The 13,271-nt window shown below is 44.9% G+C and overlaps 1 protein-coding gene across 2 annotated transcripts; it reads right to left on the bottom strand.

The window, feature by feature from the left end:
* Nucleotides 1-2,537: 2,537 nt before the first annotated feature.
* On the bottom strand, nt 2,538-13,163 carry LOC119181591 (uncharacterized). 2 transcript variants are annotated; one of them, XM_075875907.1, is made up of 4 exons: nt 11,259-13,163; nt 6,848-7,150; nt 5,901-6,153; nt 2,538-4,978 (listed from the first exon to the last, which is right to left on the bottom strand). In XM_075875907.1, the coding sequence occupies exons 2-4, from the start codon at nt 7,140-7,142 to the stop codon at nt 4,666-4,668; spliced, it is 861 nt and encodes a 286-aa protein (XP_075732022.1). In that variant the 5' UTR covers nt 7,143-7,150; nt 11,259-13,163; the 3' UTR covers nt 2,538-4,665. The 2 variants fall into 2 exon arrangements, with proteins under 2 accessions (XP_075732022.1, XP_037288737.2); XM_037432840.2 differs by lacking the exon at nt 11,259-13,163 and having other exon boundaries at nt 6,848-7,414.
* Nucleotides 13,164-13,271: the final 108 nt, after the last annotated feature.

The raw sequence follows: 13,271 nt of genomic DNA, 5'->3' as shown, positions 1-13,271 counted from the left end.
GACATGGCAGCTCAAGCGGTTGCTGGTACCCTCTTCGACTAGACCGGCGCTAGCCTTTGGACATGCATCGCGAGGCGTCATCGGCCGATCATGATCGACCCCAAGGTGTTCGTCGCACTGCTCGTGCTCTCCACGGCGTTCATCGTCGCTGCCATCGTTGGCGCAGTTTGTTTTCTGTGAGTTGAGAGACATTTGTTGAACACTTTATTCGAGCGGCCTACGCACGCGAGCGCGCAATTGCCTAATTCATATGCGCTGCATCCTTTTATTTATTTCTTTTTTTTTTTTCGCGGCGGTGGAAGAAAGAACAAGAAAAGTTCCGTGCAGAGATGCGATCCGCGCGCTTCCTCGAAACCCGTTCCCGGTTTCATCCTCTGGACGCCGGCCAAAGTTGCGGCGCGGTTGGCGTGTCATTTGTCGTCGAGTCTTGCATGGGGGGCACGTGCTTTCACAGCGATGAGACGATACGGAAAACTTCGGAGAAATGTGGTGCAACGCGATTGCCTAGAGCAAGCGACGCGATCGTACCTTCACTAGAAATTCGAGTTCTGAAGGCAAAAGCGTGTCGATTCGCAAAACGAACGTACGCGAAACGTCGACGATTTCGACGTCTCCCTTCTAACCTGTTAATCTGCTTTTTGCGGTTGTACTAAAACCAGCAGGTCACGTCATAATAAGGGGTCCTGCATTACTTACTATTCAGCAGTCAGAAAACGCCGATTGTCAACTAGTCGAGGCCCTCTAGAACGCATGCCTAACACCATACAGCAGCACGCGCTCTGTAATTAACTGTTTCTCAAAAGCAGGATAAAAACCGTTCCCTCTTCTCTTCGCATATGATGACATAAACCCAAATGAGCGCGTAGCACAATGTCCACGGCGATTGGCTGATTTGAGCGTCGTGAACTGCATAGTCGCTGCAGCCGCCACGTGCCCACGACTGCATTGAAAGAAAACTGCGCGTTCGAAGGGGAAAAAAACAAACAAACGAAAAAGTGCTTGAGGTCATAACGCCTTCTTAGGGACGCATGGATTTTCCCCTGGTAATCACCTTCCCTGTATAGCTTTCAACGCGCTCGCTGTCACGAAATGTCTTGAAGCGTGCAACAAATCCTTGCAGCTCCACTCGTACCCGACACAGATTCTAAAAAATTTTTGTGGCAGTTGCATGATATATGAAGCAATAAGCTGCTTAAAAAAATTCATTTCATGATTACTTGGAAAGGTGTTGCCGGACTCCTTCAAGCGATCCCAGTCCATACCTGCACCAGTGCACATGGATTGCGAAAGAAATTCGATATGGCTGCAATATTGAAAACCACAGCGTTTGCAACTGTGGTTTTCAGGATTGTAGCCTCAACAAATTTTTGTCGCAACTTTATTGCATACAGGCTCGTTGTTTGTCTCGACATGATGCAGCTACAATATGTAACTGGGCTTTAGACATTTCCTGGCGCATGCAGCTTGTTGATGTAAAGGTAAAAAAAAAAATAGCCACACCATTGAATACCTGTGTTGTTTCTTTCAGGTGTCGTGTCCTCAAGAAGGATTCCCGCAGACGGCTCAAGGACGACTATGTCATCGTACTTGATGTGAGCGATAACATTAATTCTCTGTTCATATATGTAATGTCCACTATACTGCGCATTCGGAAACACACCACAGTGCACGTCACACACACGCACTCATTAAAAAAGTAATCAGCTGATGTGCCTCCAAACAATGCTATGCAATAGCACACTTACAATTAGTAGGCAACAGTATAAAGGATCTTGCTACTTGCATTAGCAACCAAAATAGTACCAACCAAGATACACGGGAAAGCTGCAGGAACCAATCCCATGTAAAATTGACCCACACCTTAATCTTTCAGCAAATAGCTAGATACCAAATGGCAGTCTGAAAGGCACTTTGTTAAATTGGGCAATCAAGTCTCGTAAGACAGATGCTGAAGGCAAATGCGAGTCTGGTCATGATGGTAAGTTGAAACCATATTACGGCTTAAGTAACTCCGAAAGTGAAGGCATGCGCAATTGTGCAAGCGGCGCAAATGAAAATGTATTGTACGGTGCACAGTCGTAGAATAACGCTTAACAGCGATGTTGCCACCAGCATTGCCACAAATGGTACAGCCACACCATTATCACGACTACTCAAATTGCTACCTCTTCTGGTGTTCTATAAACCATTATTTACGCTTATGTACAAGCTGAAATTCTCCATTAGTATGATGCTGAAAGCATCTTGCGATTGGTTATGCACTGATAATTGACTCTATCTTTGTAAAAGATATTCGGTACGTGGCCCAGAATTAAGCGTTACACCTCATAGAAAAACTTTCATGAAGCTGTAATAAGGCTGGAAGATATGAACAAAAATCACATGCAAGTTCTCAGAGGCCAAAAATGCAAGTTCTGACTAGCCACGTGGAATGCATCTATTGCCAAGAGTGTACAATTTAATTGAGATGACAAGATGCCAACTAGCAGAGCTGGTGTTCACATTTCCGTAGTGCTCAGTAACAGGATTCACCAGTCTTTTGTGTCAATATACTCTTTATGACATTAAAAAACTACATGATGACCGTGAAATGAGTGTAAATGAAGTGCGCTGAAGGTGTCACACAGGCAGAGACAATGCCGTCACCTCGTGTCTCTCGTATTACACCAGATGGTCGAAGAGGCACAGTGCATATTTGACTCAATGTGTTATGTGTAAGCCCCAGTTCTTTTTTTTCATCACCAACATTAGGATACTATCCTCACACTAATATCTTTCTCATTAAAAAAAAAAGCAAAAAAGGAGTACAGCACCAGAGTTGATGGTGAAACCACCGCTTTCACAACAGTATTCCATTGTTGCTGTTCATCGATGTGCTCCACAAAACTGTGTTACGCTTTTTTCTCCATGTCAGGGCACGGAACCACCACCTCCGTATACCTGGAGGAGCGTGCGTTCGGATGGATGTCGTCAATAAATAGTCTTCTTCTATTCTCCGCCGAGAGCTTAAAAACATGCAAGTCACTGAGATCATCGGGAGCTGCTTGCACATTCAGGAGGCACCACTGCTTCAACAGCGGAACCGCACCCACTTCACTGCCAGCCCACTCTGTCTCAACACGGCACACCTTGCAAGTTGATGGACGTGGCCCCTCGTCGACAGCAGCACGCTTTTCAATAGTTCCCACACAACCACATTTCATGCATGTATCTGCCTGTACATTCGTGAACAGTAAAACTGTCTGTGAAGCGAACGAACAGACCATCTTCATTCCTTCAACGTGAGTGGGACTGCCTATTCAATGCAGTGCACTAGCATCGGGTTCGCCCGTCTGGGGCAAACCCAATCCCCTTAAACTAGGCAAAGTTAACAGGTCAGCACCTTGGAAATATCCCAAAAAAGGTTTTTCCCAAGGGTATCGGAAGCAAAAACTGTGTAGTACCAGCCTAGGGAATGCTCGCAAAACTGTGCACAAAGTATTTTCGACGGTTGCAAGTTCAATACTGTTCAACATCGGAGTAAAAATACGGTGGATCTTAGACTTTTCAGAACATATCAAATGTACAATTACTAAAGAACATTGGTCATAATTAGAGTACTTTCACATCACAACTGTCTTCACCGTAATATGGTTCAAGAGCTTTGAGCTGTGCTCTCGTGACCGCTCAGCTGTATAAAAAACGGAAAAAAAAAATGTCACTGGGAATTCGACACCAGGCATGCATGGTTTTACATCTCTTTGAAGATGTGGCTTTTTTCAGAAGTACTAATTCCACTCACATCCTTCTTGCGGTTTTCGCAGGCCCGACAGCTCAAGGCCAAGTCCATTTTGACATTTACGAGTTACCATTTTGCATTACAACTTGAGTTCAACATTTAAATTTGCAAAGTGAACAGCGAAGTTTTTCACGTTTCATGCAACGCTTACATTTACCAAGTCAGTTGAATCTGAATAACTTGGCAATTGCCAACAGGGAAGATCCCTCAACGATTCCCCTATAAAAAGAGTGGTACAGATATATTGTCTTCTTAAGCTATGCGACACACTACAATGTGTTTGGGGAGGGGGGAGGGTGCTGGCTGGCCTGAGAAATGGCAACATTGGGTCGAAACAGCGTATACATGCACTTTCTGAATGCAAATCGTGCAACAGCATTACAGCATTCACTTATGTTGACACTGCCCAACACGGGAAAGGCACCACTCACAGTGTACCGCTTAAGGCATAAAAATCTTGTTGCTTTTTTTCTCAGTTGGCATACGCCCGACCGCTGGGCACGCAATCGCTGGCCACTGCATATTTCACGAACTGGGTGCACACTACCCCGATTCAGCGAGGACGTAGTCGAGTCTTGTAGCATATAGTGTAGCGGGTGATATGTCATGACAGACAGTGGTGAATGAATGCGATTTGGCCGGCAGGCATCAACCGGAGAGCAGGTGTACCACAACGGTGTCCCAGAAGTTACTCCGCACCGATGCGGCACCAGTGGTAGCGGATCGAAGGGCAGCCAGTGTGAGGAAAGAATCAAGAATGTCCACACTGCTTTCCGAGCATCTCTCGGTTGCGGCTACCACTGAAGAGGACCAGCAGACTCGGCGGTGCTCTCCGAGAATGTGCACGATCCGTCTGACTAGGGTTCGATCCGGACAGAGTTGAGGCATCAGCCCTCTTCACTGTTGTGTGTCGAGTCACCGGAGGTGGCAACGGTGGACTGTGGCTGGCCGCGTTCAAGCATTTCAAGGCGTTCGGGATTGGCCATGCTTCTTCGAATGGCCACCGGGTCCTTGCGGCTCCACTTCAGAAGCTCGTCGTGCATCTTGGCCGCCCTGGCTGGATTCAGTGTCCATAGGCAGCCCTTGCGCTGCTGTGCGCCAGGCTTTTCGATCTTCTCGAAGCACTTGTTGAGGGACAGGTTATGGCGTACAGAATTCTTCCACCCGCTTGGTGCCGTCCGGAAGTACGGAAAGTTCTCCCTGCGTCATACACCCACCACCGAAAAAATCGTATTAAAAGAGTCATTACTGCAGCAATCCTAGAATTGCCACAGGTCCAGTTTTAGACCGGCTCAGCCGGTTTTTTAGACCGCAGGCCAGTTGTCAGTCTGTACCTACTGTTATTAGTCCTATTTTTTTTTTCAGAGCAGTAAACCTAATTAATCACGGGTATTTTTATGCCAGCAATTAGACTAGTAGGTTAACTCAGTGTGCTGTTTGTTTGTACATGAGGCTTATTTCACTAAAGGAATGCAATGCTACATTAAATGACACTGCATGCCAAATACCTAATAATTTAATCTCATGATAACTCATCCCCCCTCCCTCCTCTCCATCAAAGGACCGGTGTTTTGTTCGAGAAAGGCATCAACCTTAAGCAATGTTGTCCAGTACACTCACTACCTCAGCACAAAGGATGGCTTGGTAAAGGAAAGGCACAACAACACGCCAGGACCGTACGACAGAAGTAGGGTTGCAATTAAGGCAGCAGCAAAAGGGCAACAAAAGCCATCTTTTCTTGCCTATCTTTTAGGCGTTACAACGTCTACTGGGTCCTGCATTCCTTCTAATCGATAATATTCAAGTATATTGTCATTGCTGGGTGCCATAGACTTAGCACACAAGTTTCAGGAATTTTTATCAAGCCAACATTGTGAAAATACGAAAAATACATTGCGGAAGTTCTTACATCACACACGGAGATTACAGTGCAACATTTAAAATGAAACATCAGCCTTGATTTGCTTTGTTAATAATGAACTTATGACATTAGAGTTCTCAGAGTGCAGTTTATTAATCTAAAAAAAAAACGATTGTTTCTCTTGAGTGTCCTTTTAAAAATTGCAGTTAATATATCCTGGAACACACCAGACATGAAGTAAAGTCTCGCAACAGCACTCACGTCATGAAGCTGTAGATCTCATTGACGGGAAGGCTGCCTGTGCTGCTATTTCGTAATGCCATGGCGATGAGACAGGAGTACGAGTACGCCGGCTTTGGGTAGGAACCAGAGGCCAGGGTGTCGTCGGCTGTTGCTACGTCTTGTAGCGTTGTCACCACTCCCGCCTCGTCGTCGGGTGAGGACGGGGACGACATGGGTTGCACGCTCAGCTGGTCTAAGGACGTCGCTGATGATGTAGTTTGCACAGTGGGCGCTGCAACCAAAGCCAGACCATTTGTTAAGTTCACACACACCAGTAGACCGGCCATCTTCAAGCGCTGTAAAATGAGACTTGAGTTGCGAATTCTTTAAAAAGTTTGTGTTGCACTATAATAATCTCCATGATCTGAATGTTCATTGTTTATTATGAACAATTCTGCAACGATGCATTAAAGCGACAAATTCATCAGTCGTCAGAACCCCAGTGGCCTTTTTCTGATAGTTATATGTGCAGGTGGCGCAGCTCCAGATTGCTCCCTACAACCAAGCTCTAAGGACTTGTCTGAGACTTTTATCTGGATTCCTTAGACGTCATTGCTGCCTAAATTGGTATCTGAATGAACTGGGACTACTACAAAATTATAAAATGTATAATGAGTAGGGAATGTTACAATTAACCATAAAAGTTGACACACATGAGGCTTCACATGAGTCAATGACAAGAATCTTGACAAAAAGACACCTTTAACTAAAGAGAACTTTGTACTCGAGGAGTAAATTCTGACATCAGGTATTACTCTAAAAGTAAACAGTTCTTTTTGATTAGATGTTTAAGGTACGTATGTACTTTTTTCAAACTATGAACAAAAGAAGGTCACTTTTTTGATGTAACAGACTGTCGATCCAACACAAAGTCGCCAAGCACACGGAAATGCTCAGCACGATTGCTACATCTAACATCAACACACCTGTTGCTGCAGCCGTGGTGACAGCCGCGAGAGTGACATTCAGTTGCAGCGTGCTGGAGCCGTTGGAGGACCGGTGGTGAGAAGGCAGTCCGGTTTGCGGATCAACGAGGAGACCCTCGAGACCGTCCAGCTCCGAGATGAGCGAGATGCCGGTGGACCAGACGGAGGGCGGCTCGAAGGCGTCCAGCGAGTCGTCCATGCCACAGCGCAGGTCGCCCCCCGATGGCGACAGTTCGGCACGCATGTCTGACTCGATCATTTCCTGTAGCTTGAACGCCTCTTCGTAAAGCTCCATGGCAGAAGCTGGATTAACCGGAGATTAACCTCTATTGAGCCAGCATCAATCTGCGATAAAAGCTCCACAGCTACAAAACTTTACATTTATTTGGCTTGACAATAGACGATTGCCACAATAAAGGCGAATTTAAGGGCCATCCCCACAGGCACGACAATTTATGTTTGTCACATTGAGGTATTGACAAGAAAACCAATATTACAGTAACATTTGGTAGTAGCTACGAAGCTGACTCAAACAGCCTGGTCTTAGATCGGGCAGTTACGGAACTGTATTTGCTGCTAAAACACAACTGAGAACAAAGCTATTAAAATACTAACTTTGTTGAAATTGCTACACTGGCATATACTGCACACATTGTGCATTAAGTCAAACTTGAACTTGTGCAGTCACCTCTTAAATGACCTCTTAATTTAAAAGTGAGGGGGAGAGAAAGATAGCAAGTTTTAATTTAATGCACACCTGGGCCTTCATGCTCAATGCACAATGAACTTGGTTGTTCAAACCAATTATTATATAACACGAGTTTCTGCATATCTTTCTCAACAGCTATGGAACAATAATTCATTGCATAATACCTGTCCATATACAGTGTGTCCAAATTATCACGCAGAACGATTTTAAAAAAAATAAGAAAAGCGCTATGCAAACCAAGCCTAGTGCATATTGTTCCTGGTAGTGTAGTAACCACTACTAATTTTTTGGTAATGACAAATAATTAATTAATCATATTTATATTTGCAACTCGAAAATACTCACCCATTTATCTAAAATGTCAACTGTGTGCACTAATTTTAACATTGTATTAATTGTGTACTCAATTTTTCATGCAGATAAAGAAAGGCCGAGAAATATGAAAAATAATACGTCACTAGACTGCTGAGTGCATCTGTAAGCAGCGCCCTCAAACAAGCTCACTTTGAGGTGGCTGATATCAAGGAAAGAAATGCAGCAAGAAAAAATACGGATCGCGTTATCTGCCACTTCGCACCACAGACAGTCGGGCTGTGATCAGAAAAATGTTGCAGCCGCTTTAGCAACAAAAACAGTCCGCCATCAGATATGGAAAATGATAGTGACGCACAATCAAGTGAAAGGCATCCCTGCAAGATTCCGGCCCATGTTGACCCTTGCAATGGGCGGAACGCTGTCTCGGGAAACAGAAAAGCGGTTGCTTGTAGTAAGCTTATTTGAGGGCGCTGCTTTCTTTTCAGGGTGGTAGCATAGTCACGTGTTATTTTTCATATTTCGCTGGCTTTCTTTAAAAGGAAAAAATGAACGTGCAATTAGTACGTTGTTATAAGCAACACAGACAGATATCGTTTGAACATGCACACATCAGCCTTGTTGACATTTAGATAAATAGGTGAGTGTTGGCTGTTACTAGACCATGCTGGGAACAATATGCACTAGGTGTGGTTTGCGTAATGCCATTCCTATTTTTTGAAATCATGCTGCACTAAAATTGGACACAGTTACTTCTAAATGGAATATAGAGTGCATGATATTCTGTTAATGCTTGTCGGTGGGCTAGTTGGTTTGCTATAATTGTAACAAAGAAACTGCACAAGAAAATGCATAGAAAAGGGGTGCACAAGTGGGCACAGTGCTTGTATGCTTGCCCCTTGCATTCTACTCTTCCTGTGCTCTTTTTCTTTTGTAACAATGCATGATATTCAATCTTTTCCTTTGATTGCAAACGATCCAGCTGCATCATTCTTGTACGATACACAAGTTCCTGGCTTACAGTATATCATGTCTCCTGTGAAGGTGTGACTTCCTGTTCTGTGCAACGAAAGATTTAGTGAAGACATAGGCTTGTGCATTTCATGTCAACTTGTAGGTTTAAAGACATACCCTAATACTATCACTTCGAATTGTGCATGTATTCAGTGGATTCTATGATACTAAATTCCTCATTACTAGGGCTAACTCGTGTCTTCAGAAACTTAGTCCCCATAAAGAACATATTCTAGAAATAGAAAGCTTAAATAATATATTTAGACATTTGACATACACCTATCAAAGTCTTCTTGCAATGTGCATTTGCCCTGTGCTTACACTCTGGCTTAGACAGAAATGCCATACAAAATTAATAATGCATCCTGAATAAAGCTTCTTCACCACAACACAGCAGATCGGTCATAGCGGCATTGCTTTAGCATAGTCACACACAACTGCTCACAGTACACATTTATCAATTTATTAACACATAGCCTGGAACGCCAGCGGCCGAAAGCGGCGCCCCCACGGGTTTGACGCGAGTAGGTTGCTGCTCCGGGACGTCCGAGCACGCTAGTGTCTCGCTTTAATCCCCTTACCCCTTTCTGCCGGATCGTCAATAAAGTTGTCTCACTCACTTAACACATAGCAGAAACAGCAATGGTGCTTGATGAACAGCTGCTTTGCATTAGACTAAATTCTCACTAAGGAATAAATGTGCTATTTATTAGTGATAATTTACATTTAAACAGTAACCCCCCCCCCCCACACACTCAATATGGCGGGTAATGTAAACTACAAAGACATATATCATCCAGTTCTTCTCAATACCCATTCTTTCTTCTTGTTGGTCCATTGCAATGCTCTGTTATAGCTGCAATTATGTTAGCTTTCAAGCAAGCAATTTCAGTGACAAACATTGGTTAAGCTCAGCCTCATCCTGTGTGCTTTCATGATTTGCAATACCTACTGCGATGAATTGACACCGACTTGCACAATTGTCAATGAATTTATATTGACCAGGAAAGCGTTATTGGGACATCGCAGCAACATTTCTTTGACAACCACAGTAAATGTGATTTCACCTACCGTGGGAACTTGTGTGAACCAAGCGCCTATCCTTTCACAGGCAAGCATAAGGAATATATATATATTTTTTGTGGACAAAAAAAAAAAATGTTGAGAACTTTGAAGCAGAATTGTACACGTCTCAAATTTCCAAACTCAGAAAGTTGTTCGCAAATTTTGAGGGTATGTTAAACGTAACTACTTTGATTATGATTTAGGCTGTTCTGCTCGTGCAATAAAAAAAAATAGTTGCCCATTTCTTTGAATGACAAAGTAATCCCAGCAGTTACTATACTTTAGCGGTAGAAAAAAATATATATATCATGTCTTGTTTATATTATACGCATCTGTGCAGTGCGACGAATATTTTAAGTTTGGGTCGCAAAAATGAAACGTCTGTATAACAGAGTTGAAGGAAGAGCTCGAGCAGAGACCAAGAGCAGCGTTATCTTTAGCTGAAGGCGAGATAATGCTGGTCTCTTTTCCCGTTCTGCTTCCTTTCTGCGCGCACACCGAGTAGCCGGACATTCGACCCCATCCGCTGTTACGAAGTGATAAGAGGTCCTTGAACACATCCGACATTCCAAACATCGCAGCCGCCCGGTACAACTTTACGATATGTTTGGAGATTCCGGTAGTTTTATGTCACATTTGACGACCGTTTCTGCTAGGAGCCCGTTCGGCGACTTCGCGCGCGATGCACTCGCGGGTCGAATTCAAATTGTGCGCCATGGAAGCGCGTCGGCGTAAACCGGCTAGAAAATGACATTTCGCACAGCTTAACGGCACGACAACCTTACCGCGTGTACTAAGCCAAGAGCTGGCGCTCGTACGAGTCCGCAGGAGCCGTTTAGAAACCGAGCGCGCGGTTGCCTGTTCCCGCCAGCAGTTTTCGCGCGCCGACTTGTATCGGAGCCACCCTCAATGCAGATTAAGTGTTTAGGGATGCTGCTACGCGTCGACGTGCGCGATAACGAAGTAAAGAGTGCACGTCAAACACGAAACCGCGTCGGCCGCCGTTTATTTCAAACCCGGCGCCTTGTCTTGGCAACAGAACAGCGCGCGGAAGAGGGGGCTTCTCCAAATATCCAACCGCGCGCGGTTCCGATTACCTCGGCGCATCGCGGCTTACTTTTCGAACACGAAATTTCCTCGGCCAATTAATATTTTCGCTGTCTGAGACGCCGTCACTATATCCAGTCCTGCCACCTGCAGCGTCTACGAATCGTCGCGAGCGGACGTTTCACGTAGCTATGACGCCCCGGAAGAGGGCTTTGTTTCGGTGGGAGCGCGCGAGATCGGTGGCGCTCGCGCTGAACCACTCACCTTGCTTGTCGCAGTGCTTTTGACGCAAACGGTGTTCCCTGAAGGTCAAAAAACTATCACATTAGTTCCGGGGTTCGATTTTCCGCAGGACAACGCAATGCAAAGGCAAAACCAGCGGCCGCGCGCAAGTCCGCTGCAAATTTTCGTTGCACGGACCCAGGACAAAGAGGAACCAAATTTGAAAACGACGACCGCCGATTGGTCCGCTTCAGTCACGTGGTATGCCGAGATCTAACGCTCATTGGCCCGAGTGCCCACAGCGCCAGAAGGTGTGGCGAAAAGCACATGGAGTTGTATTTGTGGTGCGAGGGGGAACGGTGGGGCAAGTTAGCACGTCGAAACAAAAGGCATAAAAAGCAGTGCGTACAACGCAGAACGGTCAGCTGAGCGCCCCGTTTGTTGGTTTGTTTGATCGGGCTACGTTCAGCTGCAGCGCTTTCCTCTCACCCGCGCCGTGCGTTCGGCTCTTTTCGTTGAAGAAGCGGCAGCTGTTGAAATGTAAACGCACATACGCGCGGCCAACGTTTATTACGTCATTGCGGACACGTTTCGTGTTACGCCTACGTAAACAATATTCGTCAATCCGTACGCCATATACAAACCATCGCAACATAAAGAATTCGACAGTGGTGTTCAAAAGTTTGCAGGCCAAGCTTCCCTTGAAATACACGGGACTGTGGACACTTTCAACCACCCATGAACATTAATTTGGTTTAATGATGCGATATTATCTGCATGAAACGACAATCCGGTTGTGAGATGCACCAGGTGTCTTGGTGGATCTCACAAACGGATTTATGCTACTACAGCGGGTCTTAGTATCGGGTGTGTGGAATATCTGACATGACACAGCATTCGAATTCCAGGGCCTTTCTTCGGTACATGAAACAGTCTTTATTAATTTAATGAATTTCAGCAGGAATTGTATGGTCAATAAAACAATCTACATAATGTCAACTAAGGTTTTGAAGACAGCATCTTTACCAGCAGAACTGCAATATTTTTTCGAGTGTAGCTTTTTTTCTTTTCAGGCTCCTAGATGTGTTGAGCGGATGGCATAAGCCTTGTCTACCAATGTGTTCCATGACAAACGCAGCACGACCGTATCCTACGCATGTTCGTGCCCTGCGACACCAGTTGGCCTAGCTTTTCGTTTTTGTCCGCACACTTGGCGAAAAAAATTTTCCACGAGAAATGTGGTCAGGTGAGAGAGTTGCTGCTGAACAAGTGGCGATGACATGACAAAGGAGCACCAGGCCAGCACAGGTGTCAGACTGGAGGGGGGACAACCCCACCATGCTGAGACCTTCTGTTGTGCTGTCACAGGTGACAAATTGGCCTTGCAAGGTGGTCACAATGCAGGTGGATTGTACAATCTCAAAAAAACAAAAAAGTGTCGCAGCAGTGCAGATATATCCCACAGGTAACAATAGCTCTCCATCTCCAGATAACTTTTACTAAGTAACACTACTATGAGCGACAGCTTGAGTGTAACACAATGCACGCAACTAACAAGATGTGCTGCACGTTCTCTGAACAATAGAGGGAACTGCTCAGAGTGAATTGTTCAAGGAAGGGTGCAAGTAACACACTTTTAATTCGATGCACTGCATTCCTGTTTTGTACGGTTCCTGGCACCATTCTTTGACAACTTTTATTGAGCACCTCTAGCGGCACTACTGTCAATATACTAGGGTACTACTAGCATGTGTCACATCTTAAATTTACTCATGAAACTGCAATGAGATATTATGAAAAAATGGAAGTAGTTTTGAGAATGTTTAGGTTTGCTACGATTGTGCCCCCTGGGTTACAAAACGGTCTAGCTTTGTGATGACATCTAGTGTATCTGGGCTACTAATCAGTCTAAATATTTGCAGAAGCAGCTCATTCAGGGACACAACAATGTTTTAACGCTCAGTGTACAGACTCTCAGCAGCACCTCATATGTGCTGCCAAAATTGGACATGTCGGCAGCCGCTTCACAGAAACTAATCTCAGAGACCACACTTT

This window comes from Rhipicephalus microplus, chromosome 10, assembly GCF_043290135.1.
Source record: "Rhipicephalus microplus isolate Deutch F79 chromosome 10, USDA_Rmic, whole genome shotgun sequence".
Taxonomy (NCBI): Eukaryota; Metazoa; Arthropoda; class Arachnida; order Ixodida; family Ixodidae; genus Rhipicephalus; species Rhipicephalus microplus.
The sequence above is the reverse complement of the archived record's forward strand: the minus strand, read 5'-3'. Positions and strand labels throughout refer to the sequence as shown.